This window comes from Muscardinus avellanarius (genome assembly GCF_963383645.1).
Source record: "Muscardinus avellanarius genome assembly, chromosome: 3".
Lineage (NCBI taxonomy): Eukaryota > Metazoa > Chordata > Mammalia > Rodentia > Gliridae > Muscardinus > Muscardinus avellanarius.
In genome coordinates, this window is record NC_137788.1 from 29,053,497 (window position 1) to 29,074,264 (window position 20,768).

The window sequence follows — 20,768 nt, forward strand, 5'->3', positions numbered from 1 at the left end:
CCCTTCTAACTCCGGGTTACACTCCCAGACCTATTTTTTTTTAATATTTTTTTATTTGGAAACAGGGTCTCTTAAGCCTGCGAGCCTGGCTTCGAACCTGCATGATCCTCCTGTCTCCGCCTCCCAAAAGCGGGCGCCACCACGCCTGGCTGAAACAGTCTTTCTAAATTGATGAAAGCTTCACTAAATTGCTTTGTCCAGTGTCGAACCTACACTTCTCCTGTCTCAGCCTCCCAAATACTGGAATTACAGGCCTGTGGTACCACACGTCTGGTTATAAGAGGTTTTCTTGATTGTTTATAAAATTTTCCTAAAGTACCATATACTTTGTTTCTCTTAAGTATATAGGTGAAATTCTCATTTTATCATAAAATAATAAGTACAGTAATGATTATCTACTATTTCTTTCCCTGGTATAAGTTTGTATTTAAATCTGAGAGTTATTTACCTCACATTGTGCTTTGTCCTGATTATTATAGAATCCTTTGATCCACTTAATAAAGGACAGGGAATCCAGGCACGCTCCCGAACAAGACGAAGACACAGAGATGGCTTCCCTCAACCCAGGCGAAGAGTAAGCAACAGCTTAATTTTTCTGGAGTCTTCTTCCTTAATTCTACTAGTACTTATTAGTTCCTACTCTTTACAAAACTCTATTATAGCCAGAAATCAGAGTGTTTCATACATTATTGTCCAACTTCTTTGTGTGTTTGTATGGGCGGAGGTTGCTGGGGATCTAACCAAGGCAGGGCTATATCCCAGCCCAGTTTTATATTTTATTTTTTAAACAATCTCACTAAAGTTACTACGAGCTGGCTTCAAACTTAGAGATCCTCCTTTCTCAATCTTTCAAATACAGGGATTATATTATAGGTTCCTCAATCTTATGTTTTTGAACTTTTGCTTTTGTTTCTTTCTGGGTCACCCCACCCCTTTTCTTTTTTTCTTTTCAGTTATGGGGATCAAATTTAGGGCCTAATGCATGCCAGGCAAGTGCTCTGCCGGTTAACTAGACTTTTTGTTTTTTTTTGTTTTGTTTGAACCCACGGGCATTCTACCTCTGAGCTACATACACCCTCAGCCCTATTTCATTTTAATTTTTAAATTTGAAACAGGGTCTCACTAAGTTGCTAATGCTGGTCTTGAACTTCATATCCACTTGTTTCAGCTTCCCACAATGGGGAGTACAAGTGTGTGCTAGCACACCTAGCTGGTATTTGTCTCTTAAAATCTTGTCAAGAGTTTAATTTGTTACAATATAATTGTGTGTGTGTGTTTTGTGTTGTGTTCTATTAGGTATTGAGGCATTCTATCTCTAAGATATACTCCCACACCTTTTATTTATTTATTTATTTATTTTCTGGTACTGGGGATGGAACCTAGGGACATTTTATCTCCAAGTGACACCCCCAGCCCTATTTTTTATTCTTTATTTTCAGACAGGGCCTACTAAGTAGCTGAGGCTGTCCATGAACTGCTATCTCCTGTCACCGCCTTCCAAGTGCTGAGATTACATGCATGTGCCACAACGCTTTGCCTTGATTTTTTTTTCTTCTTAATTCTTTATTTTGTAACAGGGTCTCACTAAGTTGCAGAGGGCCTCACTAAAGTAGCTGAAGCTGGCCTTGAACCTGCATGATCCTCCAGTCTCAGCCTTCCAACTACTGGAATTACAAGCATGTGCCACCACCTCTGACTTTATTATTTGTTTTGAAACAAGGTCTTGCCAGATTGCTGAGAGCCTCACCAGATTCCTATATTGGTCTTCCAACCTGCGATCCTCCTATCCCAGCCTCCCAAGTACTAGGATTATAGACATCTGCCACCAGGCTTGGCTTTTATAATTCTTTTTCATATTATTTTTATTTTTTAAAAGTAAATTTTGAGCCAGGCATGGTGGAACATGTTTGTAATCTCAGTACTTGGGAGGCTGAGATAGGAGGATCACAGGTTGGAGGAACACTCCCGCAATTTGGTGAGGCTACTTAGTGAGACCCTCCACAACTTAGTAAGACCCTATTTCAAAAAAAAAGAGTAAACTATAGGGCTGGGATTGTAGCTTGGAAGTAGGATGCCCTTGAGGTCAATCTCTAGTAACCTCTCCCCCCCAAAAAAATCTAAATTTTGCTTTCTTAATATTCTCTAATGCTGAAGCTCCCTGTTGTAATTAATTAATTAATTAATTTTGGTGGTACTGGGGTTCCTGGAAACCCTTCTACCTTCGGGCTATACTCCCAGACCTATTTTATATTTTTTATTTGGAAACAGGGTCTCTTAAGCCAGCAAGGCTGGCTTCCAACCTGCGCGATCCTCCTGTCTCCGCCTTCCAAACACGGGGATTACAAGTGTGTGCCACCACACCCGGCCAAGATTTATTTATTTTTTGTGGTACTGGGGATGGAACCCAGCGGCATTCTACCTCTGAGGTACACCAACAGCCCTATTTTCTGTTCTTTACTTGGAAACAGGGTCTCACTGAGTTGCAACTATTTATTATTAGTGGTACTAGGGATTGAACCCAGGGGCATCCTTCCTCTGAGTTCCATTAACCCAGCTCTGCTTTTTATTTTAAAACAAATTTCACTGAATTGGGGAGGGCCTCACTAAGTAGCTGAGGCTGGCTCTGAACTGTGATCATTCTATCTCTGCCTCCCAAGAACTGGGATTACAAGTGTGTACCACCATGCCCAGATTCTCTCTTTATATAGTAAAATATAATAGTGAAATTGATAAAGGCTGTTTTTTGTATTAATTTCTTTTTTTTCTTTTTTTTTTTTTTAGTACTGAAGATGGAACCCAGGGACATTCTATCTCCAAGCTATACCCCCATCCCTGTTTTTTATTCTTTATTTTGAAAGAGGTCTCACTAAGTTGTGGAGAGTCTCACTAAGTAGCTGAGTCTGGCCATGAACCAGTGGTCCTCTTGTCTCAGCCTATCAAGTACTGTGATTACAAGTGTATACCACCACGCCTGGCTTGATTGGTTTCTTTCATCCCAAACCTAAAAAAATAGTAGCTGTACCCAGGCATGGTGACCCCATACCTGTAATTCTAGTAATTGGCAGGATGACACTATAGGATTGTAGGTTCAAGGACTACCTCAGCAGTTTAGCAAGACTGTCAGCAAACTAGCAAGACCTTGTTTTAAAAAAAATACTGTTAGGCATATAGATCACAGGTAAAATGCCCCTGTGTTTAATTCTCAGTACACCCCACCCACACACTCACACACAAACAGAAAATACAAGCCTTTTAAAAAATGGCCTCTTAAGCTGGGAGTGGTGGCGCACGCTTGTAATCCCCGCGCTTGGGAGGCTGAGACAGGAGGATTGCGCAGGTTCGAAGCCAGCCTCAGCTAATTAGTGAGGCTCTCAGCAACTTAGGGACACCCTGTTTCCAAATAAAATATAAAATGGGTCTGGGAGTATAGCCTGGAGGTAGAAAGCCTCTGGGTTCTACCCCCAGTACCACCAAAAAAATAAAAATAAATAAAATTAAATTAAAAATGGCCTCTTTTGAGTTATAATTACTTTTTTTTTTTTTTTTTTTTTTTTTTTTGGTGGTGGCAGTGCTGGGGATTGAACCCAGGAGTTTTTTTTAAATCTATAAACAATACTCCCAGCCCTGTTTTGTTTTTATTTGAAAAAAGGATCTCGCTAGGTTGATGATAGTCTTACTACTTGCTGAGGTTGTCCTCAGATCTGCGATCTTCCTGTTTCACTCTCTCAAGTACAGGAATTATGGTCATGCTCCTCCACACCTTTTACATTTAACATTTTTCTTTTTGTAGTACTGGGGATGGAACCCAGGGGCTTTTCTACCTCCGGACTATTCTCCCAGACCTACTTTATACTTTTTATTTGGAAATAGGGTCTCACTAAGTTGCTGAGAGCTTCACTAAGTAGCTGAGAGCCTCACCAAGTAGCTGAGGCTGGCTTCAAACCTGTGCAATCCTCCTGTCTCAGCCTCCCAAGAGCTGGGATTACAAGCATGTGCCACCACTCCTGGCAAACAATTTTTAATTTCTAAAGGTATAGCGTGATGGGCATTGAGAAGTGTATGTAAGTATGTTTAACTACTACCATAATAATGAATAATTTCATTGTACCAAAAAATTTGCTTAGATGGGCATGATGCAGCACAGGTGTAATCCCAGTACTTGGGAGGCTGAGACAGAAGGATTATAGGTTCAGTTCCAACCTCAGCAATGTAATGAGTCCTTCCACAATTTAGACCCTGTTTCAAAATAAAATAAAAAAAAAAGGACTGGTGGTGTAGCTCAAAGGTAGAATACCCCTGGGTTCAATACCTGGTATCATACATATAAAAAGAAGTTCTTAGAAGCTGGGCGTGGTAAACCGGGCGTGGTGGCGCACGCTTATAATCCCAGCATTTGGGAGGCTGAGACTGGAGGATCGCGGTTCACAGACAGCCTCAGCTCCTTAGTGAGGCCCTCTGCAACTCACTGGTTTCAAAATAAAGAATAAAAAATAGGGGAGGGGATGTAGCTCGAAGGTCGAATGCCCCCGGGTTCCATCCCCAGACCCGCAGAAGAAAAGAAAAAACCCAGTTCTTAGTTAGACCCTTTTTCAGTCATTCTCATTTGCAAGTGCTGACATCAATCAGTCTGCTGTGTGAATTGATGTAAATAGCGCTGCTTTGCTTTTTCTTTTCTTTCTTTCTCCTTCCTTCCTTCCTTCCTTCCTTCCTTCCTTCCTTCCTTCCTTCCTTCCTTCCTTTCTTTCTTTCTTTTTGTGTGTGTGTTACTGGGGATGGAACCCAGGAGCATTCTACTTCTGAGCTATACCCCTGCCCAATTTTTTATTTTTTATTTTGAAACAGGGTCTCACTGAGTTGCAGAGGGCCTAACAAAGTAGCTGAGGCTGTCCACAAACCATAATCCTCCAGTGTCAACCTCCCAAATGCTGGGATTACAAGTGTGCACCACCATGCCCAGCCTTTTCTTTGCTTTTTCTAAAGTTTCATAAGGCCTGCTGGCATGGTGGCACGTTTTTATAATCCTATGTTTGGGTGGCTGAGGCAGGAGGATAGCAGGTTCCAAGCCAGCCTCAGCTACTTAGGCCCTCTGCAACTTAGTGAGACCCTATTTCAAAATAAATAATAAAAAATAGGAATGGGCGTGTAGCTCGCAGATAGAATGTCTCTGTGTTCAAATCCCTATCTGTCTTTCTGTCTCTTTCTGTCTCTCTCTATGTCTCTGTGTGTCTCTCTCTTGAACACACACACACACACACACACATACACAGTGGATACACCATTTTGCATTCCGCAGTGTAAATCTGTAAGCTTCATGACTTTTTTAACACTTGATATTATGGAGTTTGAATTTAATAATTTTAATGATGTTGTAATAGTTCATCGTTGTGATTTTGTGTTTCCCTAATGACTTATGATTCTAAGCATCTTTTCATAAGCATATTCACAGCTGTGAGTAACAGTACACCTATAATTCCAATATTGGGAAGACTGAGACAGGAGGATTCCAGGTTCAAGCCAATATAGTGAGAGGATCAGCAACTTAGACTATTCAAATGTAAAACAGAGTTGGGAGTGTAGCTGGGGGGTAGAATGCCCCTGGTTTTACTTCCCAGTATCACACAGAAAAAATAAAACCTAAGCATATTCACCAATTTTGTTTCTTTTTTTTTGCTGAGTATTAAAATCCTTTGCATGCTTTTTGTTCTGTTGCATTTTATATCTATTTATCTATCTATATATACTTTTGTGTGGGGGGGTGTAGATAGTTGTCACTGAGTTGTAAATATTCTTTGTTTTGTTTTGGGTCCTAGGAATTGAATCCAGGGGCATTTTACCCTAGGTAGAATTGGATTTATAATTTTTTCTTCTTCTTTCTTTCTCTGGTACTTTGGATTGAAGCTAGGACCTTGTGCATACTGGGAAAGCACTGTACTATATCACTCAACTACTTCCCCAGCTATAATTCCTTTTTTGACACATGAAGTATTTGTAATTGCTTAATTTACTTGACATCTTTTCATCATTATTTTCTAATTTAATTGTAGAGGATTTATAGAGTCCTATTTTAAAGTCCAGAATATGATTTATTTATAATTTATTTATTTATTTATTTTTTTTTTTTTTTTGGTGGTACTGGGGGTAGGATCCAGGGGCTTTCTACTTCCAGGCTATACTCCCAGACCTATTTTATACTTTATATGGAAACAGGTTCTCACCAAGTTTCTTTCTTTTTTTTCTTTTCTTTCTTTTCCCTCCCTCCCTCCCTCCCTCCCTCCCTCCCTCCCTCCCTCCCTCCCTCCCTCCCTCTCTCTCTCTCTCTTTCTTTCTTTCTTTCTTTCTTTCTTTCTTTCTTTCTTTCTTTCTTTCTTTCTTTCTTTCTTTCTTTCTTTCGTGGTACTGAGGTTCCTGAAAGCCCTTCTACCTCCAGGCTATACTCCCAGACCTATTTTATACTTTTTTTTTTAATTTTTGGAAGCAGGGTGTCTTAAGCCAGCATGGCTGGCTTCAAACCTGCACGATCCTCCTGTCTCCACCTCCCAAGCGCGGGGATTACAAGCGTGCGCCACCACACCCAGCTCTCACCAAGTTTCTGACAGCCTCACTAAGCTGAGGCTGGCTTCGAACCTATATAATCCTCCTGTCTCAGCCTCCCAGGTGCGGGGATTACATGCATGCGCCATCACCCCTGGCTTTTATTTATTTATTTTTGTGGCACTGTGCTGTTTTATTTTAATATCAAAACTGGGTTCTTGCTAGATTGATGAGTCTCACTACTCACTGACACTTTTCTGGCACTTGTGATCCTCCTGTCTCAGGCTCCCAAGTACAGGGATTATAAGCATATGCCACCATGCCTGGCTCATATATTCCTTTAAACACACCCAAGTATTAGTAACAGTCATTCTCATCCATTTGGTCCAATATCTGGAAAATAGTATGTACCCATACAGTTTGTTTTTCTACAATTAAGGTTTTTCTTTCTCATATAGATTGGATTAGATAATCTCTAAAGCCCTTTCCATCTTTGAAGACTCTTGATTCTTAAAAGATCCCAAACTACATTTTATAGTCTGTCCATTTTTTGAATTCTCACAGGGACGGAAGAAGTCAGTAGTGGCTGTGGAGCCCAGAAGTCTTATTCAGGGAGCCTTTCAAGGGTGTTCTGTATCTGGAATGACTCTGAAGTACATGTATGGAGTGAATGCCTGGAAGAACTGGGTTCAGTGGAAAAATGCCAAGGAAGAGCAAGGCGATTTAAAGTGTGGAGGTAAACACACAGTATGAATTTGTGCCTTTATTTATGAGGGAGAAATGTAAATAAATTCAGCAAGCTACCCAGAAGGGATGAATCTTAAATCAGAATCCCTATAAAACCTTGAATCTAGCCAGGCGTGATGGCGTACACTTGTAATCCCAGCACTTGGGAGGCTGAGACGGGAGGATTGTGTAAGTTTGAAGCCAGCCTCAGCTACTTAGTGAGGCTCTCAACAACTTAGTGAGACGCTGTTTCCAAATAAAATATAAAATAGGTCTGAGAGTATAGCCCGGAGGTAGAAAAGCCCCTGGGTTCCACCCTCAGTACCAAATTAAAAAAAAACACACCTTGAATCTGGCTTTACTTCACCTATTCCTAATTCATTATTAGTTGAACTTCTCATTTTTCTCTCCTTATCAGGAGGTGAACATGCCTCATCCAGCCCATGTTCTGACCCCTTAGGAAATGCTCAAGAACAGACAGTCTCTCAAGAATCTTCAGAGCCAAGCTATAGAGGTAAACTTGTTTCTATCCATTTGTTGAGAATTATTTATAATATTTAATTTAAACTTGTAACACCTCGGCCTGGTGATTACGATTGTAATCCCAGTACTAGGGAGGCCGAAACAGGTTCATGGCCAGCCTCAACTACTTATAGAGGCCCTCCACAACTTAGTGAGACCCTGTTGCAAAATAAAATAATAAAATAGTGCTGTAATTTTAATTCAGAGGTAGAATGCCCCTGGGTTTCATACCCAGTAAAAACACACACACACATACACACACTCCCCACACACACCACACACACACACACACACACCGCCCACCCAGCCGGGCTTGGTGGTGCACGGTTGTAATCCCCGCACGTGGGAGGCGGAGATCGAAGCCAGCCTCGCTGGCTTAAGAGACCCTGTTTCCAAATAAAAATATAAAAAATAGGTCTGAATATAGTCTGGAGGGAGAAGGGTTTCCAGGAACCCTAGTACCACCAAAAAAAAAAAAAAAATTAATAATAATAAAATAAAATACAAAATTTTTGAGTCTTAGATAAGAAAGAAATTAATATCCAAGTATCCAATCCTTAGCCTTATAGATGATTGAAACAGGAGCCAGGCGTGGTGGCGCACGTTTGTAATCCTAGCATTCAGGAGGCTTAGACGGGAGGATCACATTCACTGACAGCCTCAGCTACTTAGTGAGGCCCTCACAACTTAGTGAGACTCGTTTTCAAAATAAAGAATATAAAAATAGGGCAGGGGGTGTAGCTTGGAGGTCAAATGCCCCTGGGTTCCATCCCTAGACCTGCAAAAAGAAAAAAAGAACAGAAACAGGGTCTTGCTAGAGGGCAGTGGGTATTGAACCTAGAGGCATTCTATCTTCAAGCTACATCCTCAGTCCTATTTATTTATTTATTTATTTATTTATTTATTGGTACTTAGTGTGGAACTTAGAGGCATTTTACCTCTGGGCTACACCCCAGCCCTATTTTATTTTTTGGTTAGAAAGAGGGTCTTACTAGGTTGATAAGTATTTCATCACTTGCTGAGACTGTCCTTGAACCTGCGATTCTCCTGTCTCAGACTCTCAAGTACTAGGATTATAAGTGTGTACCACCACTCTCTGCTCAATTTTTTTTTGGGGGGGTGGTGGTACTGGGATTGGAACCCAGAGGATTTCTACCTCCGGGCTATACTCCTAGCCCTATTTTATATCTTATTTGGAAACAGGGTCTCACTAAGCTGCTGAGAGTCTCACTAAGTAGCTGAGTCTGGCTTCGAACCTGTACGATCCTCTTGTCTCAGCCTCCCAAGCACAGGGATTCCAAGTGTGCACCACCATGCCTGGTTCTCTGCTCAATTTTTAAGTTTTGAAACAAGGTCTTGCTAAATTGCTGAGACTAAACCCGAGCTTCTTCTCTCTCGGCCTCCCAAGTACTGGGATTGCAGGCATACACCACTACATACGGCTTTTATTTTTTATTTTTCATAGGGTCTCACTAACTTGCTAAGATGGCTTCACACCTACAATCCTCCTGTCTCATCCTCCGAAGTGTTGGGTTATGTGCCACCATGCATGGCTATGTATAATCTTTATGGAATGTGATAGAGTAGAAATGGATGAATGTGTCCATTGTAACTAGATTTTTTTGTTGCTTTCCAACTGTTTCTTGTCCCTTACAACTGGGTGATTGCATAGACTCTTGGCTTTACCTGATACGGGTCTATTCTGGTCTTAGGGTACATGCAACCTGCCTTATTGAATGGTCAATTGCTTGCTGTTCCTGGGGTATGACTGAGTTCCTGAGGAACAACTTGAGTTCCTGCAGATAAATGTAACCTGTCTGATCCAAGGCTATGTAAATATCCTCATATTATGGCCATTTATTAGGCCTATCATCACCTACTTTGAAGTATAGCACTCTGTCTCAAAAAAAAGAAAAGAAAAGAAATCAAGTGCAGTGACATGCACATCTACTTGGGAGACTGAGGTGGGAGAATCACTTGAGCTTTTAAGTTCTAGATCAACCTGGGCAACATGCAAGCCTTTGTCTTAAGAAGGGGAGATAGTGGAGCCGGGCGTGGTGGCCCACACTTGTAATCCCAGGATTTAGGAGGCTGAGACCTGAGGATCATTGTTCGCGGACAGCCTCAGCTACTTAGTGAGGCCCTTCGCAGCTCAGTGAGACCCTGTTTCAAAATAAAGAATAAAAAATTGGGCAAGGGGTATAGCTCGGAGGTCAAATGCCTCTGGGTTCCATCCCCAGACCCTTAAAAAAAAAAAAAAAAGAAAGAAAGAAAGGGTGAAGCCGGGCGTGGTGGCTCACGCTTGTAATCCCAGCATTCGGGAGGCTGAGACCATAGGATCGCTGTTCATGGACAGCCTCAGCTACTTAGTGAGGCCCTTTGCAATGCAACTCAGTGAGACCCAGTTTCGAAATAAAGAATAAAAAATCGGGCAGGGGGTGTAGCTGGGAGGTCGAATGCCCCTGGGTTTCCATCCCCAGACCTGCAAAAAAAAAAAAAAAAAAGGTGATAGTGAATATGGAGAGGTAATACTGTTTTAAACTACAAGGTTTAAATGCAGTAGCCATAGGAGATGCATACCATTCATCCCTTAAAATACTTACTGAATGTTTATTATGTATCAGGCATGGTTGCTAGGTTCTGGAGTGAAAAGGTCAAACATGGTCCTAAGCCACAGGAGCCGGGAGTGGTTGTGCATGCTTGTAGTCCTAGTACTTGGGAGCCTGAGACAGGAGATTGCAGGATTGCAGGTTCAAGGCCAGCCTTAGAAACTTAGTGAGGCCCTCTGCCACTAATAAGTGAGACCTTATTTCAAGATAAGAAAATAGGACCTGGTGGGTAGCTCAGAGGCCTCTGTTCAACCAGAGGAAGTCCAAGTTTATCTATGAAAATATGCAACCTTATATAAATGCAGTAAAGCAATGACTAGAAAGAGTAGTTTTTTGTTTGTTTGTTTTTTGGTGATACTAGGGATGGAACCTAGGGGCCTTCTACCTTCGGGCTACACTCCCAGACCTATTTATTTATATTTTATTTGGAAACAGGGTCTCTTAAGCCAGCTGAGGCTCGCTTCGAACCTACACCATCCTTCTGTCTCAGCCTCCCAATTACAGGGATTACAAGCATGCACCACCACGCCCAACTAGAAAGAGTGTTTTAATTCTAACCCTACAACTGGATGAACTTGTAGGAGCTCTATAAATCAAAGTAGTTATCTTCCCTCCTCAAGATTAATTTATTTTTTGTCTTCAAAATTTTAATATGATACAAGAAGCTTATCATGATCTCCCTACCCTGCCCTTCCTGTATATGTGTGTGGTACTAGGATCAAACTCAGAGACATGTTACCTCTTAGGTGCACCCAGCTCTGTTTAATTTTTTATTTTGAGATAGGTCTCACTAAATTGCCGAAATCTTGCTATGTAGCTGAGGCTGTCCTCCAATCTACAATCCTGTCTCTCAGCCTCCCATGTACTGGGATCATAGCCATGCACCGCCATGCTCAGTACCTCTTCACCTTTTTTTTTTTTTTTTTTTTTTGGTGGTACTGGGGTTCCTGGAAGCCCTCCTTCCTCCGGGCTACACTCCCAGACCTATTTTATATTTTTGAAACAGGGTCTCTTACACCAGCACGGCTGGCTTCGAACCTGCGCGATCCTCCTGTCTCCGCCTCCCAAGCGCAGGGATTACAAGCGTGTGCCACCACGTCCGGCCCTCTTCACCTTTTAATGTCTAGTCTACGTCACTTCCTGTAGAATCTAGACTGATTCTTCTCCGTTAGGCATTTTTTATTTGCTGTCACAGAATCTTTATAAAAAGAAAACCTCTGCCATCGTACCTATTGCACTATATGTACTACGTTGTCTTTATTTCCCTAACTGAAAATCCTTGAGAATAAGGATCCGGTGGTTTTTTTGTCTTTTTTTGTTTTTTGGTGGTTCAACATGGGCATTCTATCTCTGAGCTGACACCTCCGGTCTTTTTGTATTTCTGGCTTTGAAACATGGTCTTGATAGGTTGCTGAGTGTCACTACTTTCCTGAAGCTGTCCATGAATCTGCAATTCTCCTGTCTCAACCTCCCAAGTACTGGGATTATAGGGGTGTGCCACCATGCCCAGTTCTAAGATTTTTTTTTTTTTTTATGCAGTACTGGGAATTGGGGATGGAACCAAGGGGCATTCTACCACAAGCTTACACCCTCAGCCGTGTGTGTGTGTGTGTGTGTGTGTGTGTGTGTGTGTGTGTGTGTATAATTTTGTTGTTCTTGTTGTTTGTTTGTTTTTAGTTCTTTTATATTTGAAACAGGGTCTCACTGAGTTGCAAAGGGCCTCGCTAAGTAGCTGAGGCCGTCAGCGAACCGTGATCCTCTGGTCTCCATCTCCCAAATGCTGGGATTACAAGTGTGTGCCACCACACCTGGCCTAGGATCTGTTTTTCTGTTTTATTTTTTGGTGGTACTGGGGGTGGAACCCAGAGGCTTCCTACCTCCAGGCTATACTCCCAGACCTATTTTTACATTGTATTTGGAAACAGGGTCTCACCATGTTGCTGAGTTCCTCACTAAGTAGCTGAGACTGGCTTCGAACCTGTGGGATCCTCCTGTTTCAGCCTCCCAAGCGCGGGGATTGCAGGCGTGCGATGCCACACCCAGCTGTAGGATCTGTTTTTAATCCATAGTCTTTACTAATATGCTTGGGTACAGTGCTATTTCTTCAGTGAATCAACTAAAATCACTATTTGTTTTAAGTTAATGTTTCAGATGTTTTCTACTTTTCCACAGTCCGCTCTATCAAGCTGAAGGAAGATATTCTGTCCTGCACTTTTGCTGAATTGAGTTTGGGCTTATGCCAGTTTATCCAAGAAGTGCGGAGACCAAATGGTGAAAAATATGATCCAGACAGTATCTTATACTTGTGCCTTGGAATTCAGCAGGTATCAAATAACTATTATGAAGTTATTACATTTTAATAATTCTGAGAGAACTTGTGAATTAAGCTGGAACATTATAATGTATGTTGGTTTCATATAGTATTGTTGCATATAGTACTTTACTAATGAACCACTCTTTTATCTAATTGTTTCTTGAGTGTTATAAGCAGTTAAGTTTTTTTTTTTTGTTTGTTTTTTTTTCTTACAATACTGGGGATTGAACCCAGGGACATTTAATCTCCAAGCTCCACCACCAGCCCTATTTTTATTCTTTATTTAAAAAATCAGTCTCACTAAATTGTGGAGGGCCTCACTAAGTAGCTGAGGCTAAAGTTACTGAGGCTCAAACCTGAAATCCTTCTGTCACAGCCCCCAAATACTGGGATTATAAGCATGCACCACCATTCCTGGCTTGCCATGCAGTAAATATTAAGAAACATTCAATCAGTTTTTTCAAAAGTTATTCTTAACTGTAAGATTCTATTTTGTTTTCTTTTATTTACTTTTCTTTTTGGTATTGGGCATTGTACCTCTGAGTTATGTGCCCAGCCCTTTTTAACCTCCAAGCTACACCCCCTGCCCTATTTTTTATTCTTTATTTTGAAACAGGGTCTCACTAAGTTGCAGAGGGCTTCACTAAGTAGCTGAGGCTGTCCACAAACCACGATCCTCTGGTCTCAGCCTCCCGAAAGCTGGGATTACAAGCATGCACCACCACTCCCGGCAAAAAAATTTTTTTTTTCTTGATACTCGTGATTGACTCCAGGCATTCTACTTCTGAGTTGCTCTCCCAGCCCTATTTTATTTTTTATTTTGATACAGGGTTTCTATCTAACCCATAATCCTCCTGTGCCAGCTTCCCAAGTACTGGGCTTACAGGTGTGTGCCACTATGCCCAACTTTTAACTATAAGATTTTTTTTTTTTTTTTTTTTTTGCGGTGCTGAGGATGGAACCCAGAGGCATTCTACCTCTGAGCTATAACCCCAGTCCTATTTTTTTTTATTCTTTATTTTGAAACAGGGTCTCATTGAGTTGCAAAGGGCCTCACTAAGTAGCTGAGGCTGTCCTCAAACTGTGATCTTCTGTTTCACCTCCCAAATGCTGGGATTATAAGTGTTTGCCACCACACTCAGCTACCTATAGGATTTTAAAAAGTTACTTATGCTGACATCTCAAACTTACTTTTTGTTCTGACTATAAAAATAACTATGGGAACTGGGCGCACACTTGTAATCCCAGCATTCAGGAGGCTGAGACAGGAGGATCGTGGTTTGAAGACAGCCTCAGCTACTTAGTGAGGTTGTTTGCAACTCAGTGAGACCCTGTTTCAAAATAAAGAATAAAAAATAGGGGTGAGAGTGTAGTTCAGAGGTAGGATGCCCCTGTGTTCCATCCCCAGACCTGCAAAAATAAATACATACATAAATACATACATAAATAAATAAAATAAGTTCAAAGATAAAGCTGGATGCAATGGGCATGCTTTAAATCCCAATACTTGGTAGGCTGAGACAGGAAGATCCCAGACTCATGGCCATACCCTTTGCAATTTAGTGAGGCTGTTTCAAAATAAAATAATAAAATAGTGCTAGGAGTGTAGCTCAGACGTAGAATGCCCGGGAGATCCCAGTACCACAAAAAGAATCCCATTAGGTGTTTTGTGTCTATTTGCTACATCTTCACTCAAACTGATAGTTCCTCATTAGCTTTGGTATTAGCATACATAACCAAGAATTACTAGCCATCCTGTGTGAAAAGCATCTATAAATCAGTAAGAGCATACAGTAAGAAAAGAAATTGGCAAGAGATACAAATGGTCAATAACAGAAAACATGGATAAATAAACAAAATGTACCAGGTACCACTTAATGATAACTTACTATGTAGGCTATGCATCATAGTAAGACCATTGGATACAGTAACTCACACGTTTGAGTTACCATATGAAGAATAGGAACTACTATTATTATATTTTCCACTTGTCAACCTGAGGCACAGAGAGGTTAAAACTTGGCCAGAAGTCTCAGATATAGTAAGTGGAAGCGCCAAGGCTCATGATTGTGATCACTGTGCTTTCATGCCTCGCAAATATTAAAAGGTGCTCATGTGAAATCAGCAAACATTTTATCTGTTAGCTGGATTAAACATCTGAAAGGTTGAGTTTGATGACAAGTGTTAGTAAAATACATTTGTACACTATTGTCAGTTTTTTCTGAGGGTAGTTTGACAGTAGTCATTAAATGAGATTCTTTCTTTCTTTCTTTCTTTCTTTCTTTCTTTCTTTCTTTCTTTCTTTCTTTCTGTGTGTTACTGGGGATGGAACTCAGGGGCTTTCTACCTCTGGGCTACATTCCTAGACCTATTTTATATTTTTTTATTTGGAAACAGGGTCTCACTTAGTTGCTGAAAGTCTCACTATAAGTAGCTGAGGCTGGCTTTGAACCTGCATGATCCTCTTACCTCAGCCTCCCAAGTACTGGTATTACAAGCATGCACCACCTAGCCCAGATGCTATTAAAATTTTAAATGTCCTAGTACAGTCAGGCGTGGTGACTCACAAGTCATAGATTCAAGGCCAACCTCAGCAACTTAGTGAAACCCTCTTTCAAAATAATGAATAAAAATGGCTGAGGATGTAGCATGAAGGTAGAATGGCTGTGGTTTCGATCCCCAGCACCAGAAAATAAATAAGGAAACAATAAGAGCCCTAGTACTTGGAGGTTGAGACAAGAGGATCACCATTTCAAGGCAGTTGCTTAGTAACTTAGCAAGGCTCTTTTTCAAAATTAATAAAAAGAGCCAGGCTTGGTAGCACACGCTTGTAATCCAAGTACTTGGGAGGCTGAGACAGGAGGATCATGCAGATTTGAAGCCAGACTCAGCTACTTTGTGAGGCTCTCAGCAACTTAGACTCTGTTTCCAAATAAAATATAAAATAGGTCTGAATGTGTAGCCCAGAGGTAGAAGGCCACTGGATTCTATCCTCAGTACCACACACAAAAAAAAGGAATTAAAATAGCTAGGGGTGTATATAGCTCAGTGGTGGGATGCTCCTGAGTTCATTCTCTATAACCACACACACACACACAAATTTTGTAGTGCATATAGATTCTTCAACCTAACAAATCCATTGAGTAGTATATGTCCTCAGAGGAATACACACAAACACACACACGCACACACGTATTTTCATCGTACTTTCTTTTCTTTTTTCTTTTTTGACAGAACCAGGAATTGAATCCAGGGGTATTCTTCTTCCAAGCTATGCCACCAGCCCTATCTATCTATCTATCTCTCTCTCTCTCTCTCTCTCTCTCTCTCTCTCTCTCTCTCTCTTTCTTTCTTTCTTTCTTTCTTTCTTTCATACTAGGGTTCCTGGAAACCTTCTACCTCCGAGCTACACTCCTAGACCTATTTTATACTTTTTATTTGAAAAAATCTGCATGATCCTCCTGTCTCCGCCTCCCAAGCACAGGGATTACAAGCATGTGCCACCACGCCCAGCCTATTCTTTATTTTGAAACAGAATATCACTAGGTAGCTGAGGCTGGCAGGGATCCTGTGATCCTTCTGACTCAGCCTGCCAAGTACTTTTTTATAGGCATGCACCACTACACCCTGCTCTGTAACATTATTTTCAACAGCAAAAAATTAGAAACCAAGTGTTAATCAAAATTTATTATTCAATGCCAGGCGTGGTGGCGCACGCTTATAATCCCCGTGCTTGGGAGGCTGAGACAGGAGGATCGCATGGGTTCAAAGCCAGCCTCAGCTACTTAGTGAGGCTCTTGGCAACTTAGTGAGACCCTGTTTCCAAATAAAATATTAAAAAAAAAGGTCTGGGAGTATAGCCCAGAGGTAGAAAGCCTCTGGGTTCCACCCCCAGTACCACCAAAAAATAAAATAAAATAAAAATTTATTATTCAGTCAACTATAAAATGTGCAGACTGCGGAATTAGTATGGATATATTAACAGAAGAAATGATATGCTTTTATATGTACTGGCATAGAAAATTCTTTGAGGAATCAAGTGTGGTGGTATACTCTTGTAATCCTAGTACTTGGGAGGCTGAGACAGTAGTATCGCAGATTCATGGCCAGCTTCAGTATTTAGTGAAACCTTGTTTCCAAATACAAAATAAAATAGGGTTGGGGGTGTAGCTTGGATGTAGAATTGAGCCTCTGGGTTCAATTCCCAGTTCTCTCCTCACACATACACATAAACTATGTATATGGTCTGGTATTTATTTGTTGGTTCTTGTTATGAGAAAAATATGCTTAACACAATTTACCCTTTTTTATAGTACTGGGGATGGAACTCAGGGACATTTCTAGCTCTGAGCTACACCTCCAGGCTTATATTGTATTCTTTTTTTTTTTTTTTTTTTTGGTGGTACTGGGGTTCCTGGAAGCCTTTCTACCTCCGGGATACATTCCCATGGGCCACACTCCCAGACCTTTTTTTTTTTTTTTTTTTTTTTTACTTTTTATGTGGAAACAGGGTCTCTTAAACCAGCAAGTCTGGCTCCGAACCAGCGCGATCCTCCTGTCTCAGCCTCCCAAGCGCGGGGATTACAAGTGTGAGCCACCATGCCCGGCTTATATTGTATTCTTTATTTGGAAACGATCTCACTAAGAAGTTGCCGAGGGCCATGCACCACCATGCCTGGCCACCAATTTTAGTTGTGTAGTTTGGTGGGATTAATGACTATATTCACAGACTAATTTCACAAACTGTATTTGTCACCATCTAGTTTCTTCTATCCCTTCAAATGGAAACCTCATATTCATTCAGAAGTCACTCCATTATTCTTTCTATTTTGTCCATGGCAACTCACTTTACTTTCTTTCCTTAGCATTGCCTATTCTGGATATTTCACACCAATGGATTTGTGCACTGTGTGGCCTTTTGTATCTGGCTTTTTTCCCTCTCCATGATATTTTCAAAGTTTATTCATGATGTAACATAAATCAATACTTCATTCTTTTTTATGGTGAATAATACTCCATTGCATGGATATATGTTTGTCCATTCATCCATTTATGGACATTTGATTTGTTAACGCACTTTGGTGAGTGAATAGTATTGCTGTGATAGTCCATTTACAAGTGTTTGTGTGAGAAATTGTTTTCAGTTCTTTTGTGTATATACCTAAGAGTGTAATTGTGTGGATATATGGTAACTATGATTACCTTGTTGAGGAATCTCCAAACTGTTGTATATATCAGCAGCACCATTTTATGTTCCTAGAAGTAATACATGAAGATTTCCAAATTCTCATAAACAGTTGTTGACTATACACACTGCAATTCGCCCAATTCTGAGGGTCCATACTAGGATCTCAAACATGTTAGTATGAGTGTTCTGCCATGAAGCTACATCCCTACCTCACCTGTTTTTAAAAGTGACGATCTGCCGGGCGTGGTGGCGCACACTTGTAATCCCTGTGCTTGGGAGGCTGAGACAGGAGGATTGCGCAGGTTCAAAGCCAGCCTCAGCTACTTAGTGAGGCTCTCGGCAACTTAGTGAGACCCTGTTTCCAAATAAAATATAAAAAAATAGGTCTGGGAGTATAGCCTGGAGGGAGAAAGCCTCTGGGTTCCACCCCCAGTACCACCAAAAAATAATAATAAATAAAAGTGACGATCCTAATAGATAGGTAGTCATACCTCATTGTGTTTTTGATTTGCATTTCCTTGATGACATTAGGCATCTTTTCATGTCCTTAGGGCAATTTCAGATTATTTCATAGCATGATGCTTTGGGGACCATTAATGTGTGATGGCCTTGAAATACACATTCTCATACTATATCTCTTAATTGATACATAGTTAATAAATTAGAATATTCTATCCTTGGGATAGAAGCCCTGTGATATAGGAAGGGATGTTGAATTAAAGTGAACTCATCACTAAAGCAGATGTTATAAAGAGTACTGATAGGGCTTCTGTAAGTGGTCGGGGCTTGAGTAAGTCAACACTTTATGATAGGCACAGGCTTGGTTGACCATTAGAAATTATCACATAAAGCCGGGCGTGGCAGCGCACGCTTGTAATCCCAGCATTTGGGAGGCTGAGACTGGAGGATCCAGGTTCGAGGACAGCTTCAGCTACATAGTGAGGCCCTCTGCAACTCAGTGAGACCTGGTTTCAAAATAAAGAATAAAAAATAGGGCAGGGGGTATAGCTCAGAGGTCAAATGCCCTTGGGTTCCATCCCCAGACCCGCAAAAAAAATAAAAAGAAAAGAAAAGAAATCACATAAGGATAGGCTAATTAGAAGAGTAAATACATAAGCCTGAATTAAGGCTACAGTTAATCCTAGAATTATTAATAAATGTAAATAAAACACTTCAAGGGCTAATTGATGTGAAGACTAATGGTGCTCTCCAATTAGACATGAAAATACGTCTCTTGCTGTAATGTTGGCTGTTTTAGACCACTAGAGCTATTTGCTTATAAAAAGGCTAGTGGTTTCCATAATTTGCTAGTATTGGAATTAGCAGCATGGATGTTCCTTGGGATAGAAAATAGACTTAGGGATGCTTGATTTGTAGTAAAATCCAGTGATAACTGTTCCCGCTCATGGGGGAATGGCTATACCTATAGCTGAGTGCTAGGAGTAAATGAGCAGGACAAGAGTTCTAGGAGATTTATTGATCCTATAAATATAATTAATTAATCTTTTGTGGTACTGGCAACTTAATGAGAGCTTGTCTTAAAAAATAATTAAAAGGGGTAGGGATGTAACTCAGTGATAGAGTGCTTTCACAAGACTCTAGGTTCAACCCCCAATACTGTTAAAAAAAAAAAAGAAATTAGAAAAAAAAAAGAAATTAGAAAAACCTGTATGGCTGGGAGTGGTGTATATTTGTAATCCCAGCATTTGGGAGGCTGAGACAGGAGGATTACAGGTTCGCAGCCAGCCTCAGCTACCTAGTGAGGTCCTCTGCAACTTAGTGAGACCCTGTTTCAAGATAAAGAAGAAAAAGTCGGGCTTGGTGGTGCACGGTTGTAATCCCAGCATTCGGGAGGCTGAGACAGGAGAATCATGGTTCACAGACAGCCTCAGTGACTACTTAGGTCCTTTGCAACTCAGACTCTGTTTCAAAATAAGGAATAAAAAGAAAAATAGGGCTGGGGCTGTAGCTCAGAGGTAGAATGCTCCTGGGTTCCATCCCCATTACTGCAGAAATCAACCAATTAATCAATCAATCAATCAGTCATGTATGTAGCCAAGCATGTTGGTGCACTCTTGTAATCCCAGTACTTGGGAGGCTGAGACAGAAATATCTGGGTTTGCAGCCAGCCTCGGCTAGTTATTGAGGTCCTCCGTAACTTAGATTCAAAATAAAGAATAAAAAACAGGGCTGAGGGTATACCTCGGAGGTAGAATGGCCCTGGGTTCGATCCCCAGCACCGCAAAAAAAAAAAAAAAAAGTATGTAAAGTGGGTGTGATGGCACACACCTGTAATCTTAGCACGTGAGAGGCTGAGACAGGAGGATTGCAGGTTTTAGGACAGCCTCAGCAAGTAGTGAGACTTTCATCTATCCAGTGAGGCCCTATTTCAAAATAAAAATAATATAGGGTCGAGGGGCCAAGCATGATGGCGCATGCTTGTAATACCAGCATTCGGGAGGCTGAGACTGGAGGATCACAGTTTGCAAACAGCCTCAGCTACTTAGTGAGGCCCTCTGCAACTTTAGTGAGACCCTGTTTCAAAATAAAAAAATAGAGTTCCATCCCCAAGCCCACCAAAAAAAAAAAAAAAAAAATAGGGTTGAGGATATAACTCATAGGTAGAATGCCCCTGGATTCTACCGGTGCCACAAAAAAATCCATGTATATAATGTGAATTGATGTAATTGTATAAGTGCACAAAATTTTTTTTAAAGATTGAAATGTCTTTGCATATGAATAGTAATTTGAATAGTCTCTTCTACTTTTTCTGTGTTTAAAAGTTTTTTTATAATGAGGATAAAATATTTTTATGTTGAGAAAAATCACATTTTTTAATACTAATAAATGAATTCAGGAGTATTCTATCTCCAAACCT

The 20,768-nt window shown here is 40.8% G+C and overlaps 1 protein-coding gene across 3 annotated transcripts in view; it reads left to right on the plus strand.

Annotated features, from left to right (window-relative positions):
* Window positions 1–20,768, plus strand: part of ZMYM4 (zinc finger MYM-type containing 4) — a gene marked incomplete at both ends in the record, with an annotated part of 171,371 nt that overhangs the window by 140,296 nt on the left and 10,307 nt on the right. For all 3 annotated transcript variants that reach the window (XM_080691095.1, XM_080691096.1, XM_080691097.1), the window contains 4 exons: window positions 480–574; window positions 7,096–7,267; window positions 7,676–7,771; window positions 12,561–12,712. In XM_080691095.1, coding sequence (XP_080547221.1) covers window positions 480–574; window positions 7,096–7,267; window positions 7,676–7,771; window positions 12,561–12,712 — 515 coding nt within the window. The remainder of the gene's footprint in view (window positions 1–479; window positions 575–7,095; window positions 7,268–7,675; window positions 7,772–12,560; window positions 12,713–20,768) is intronic.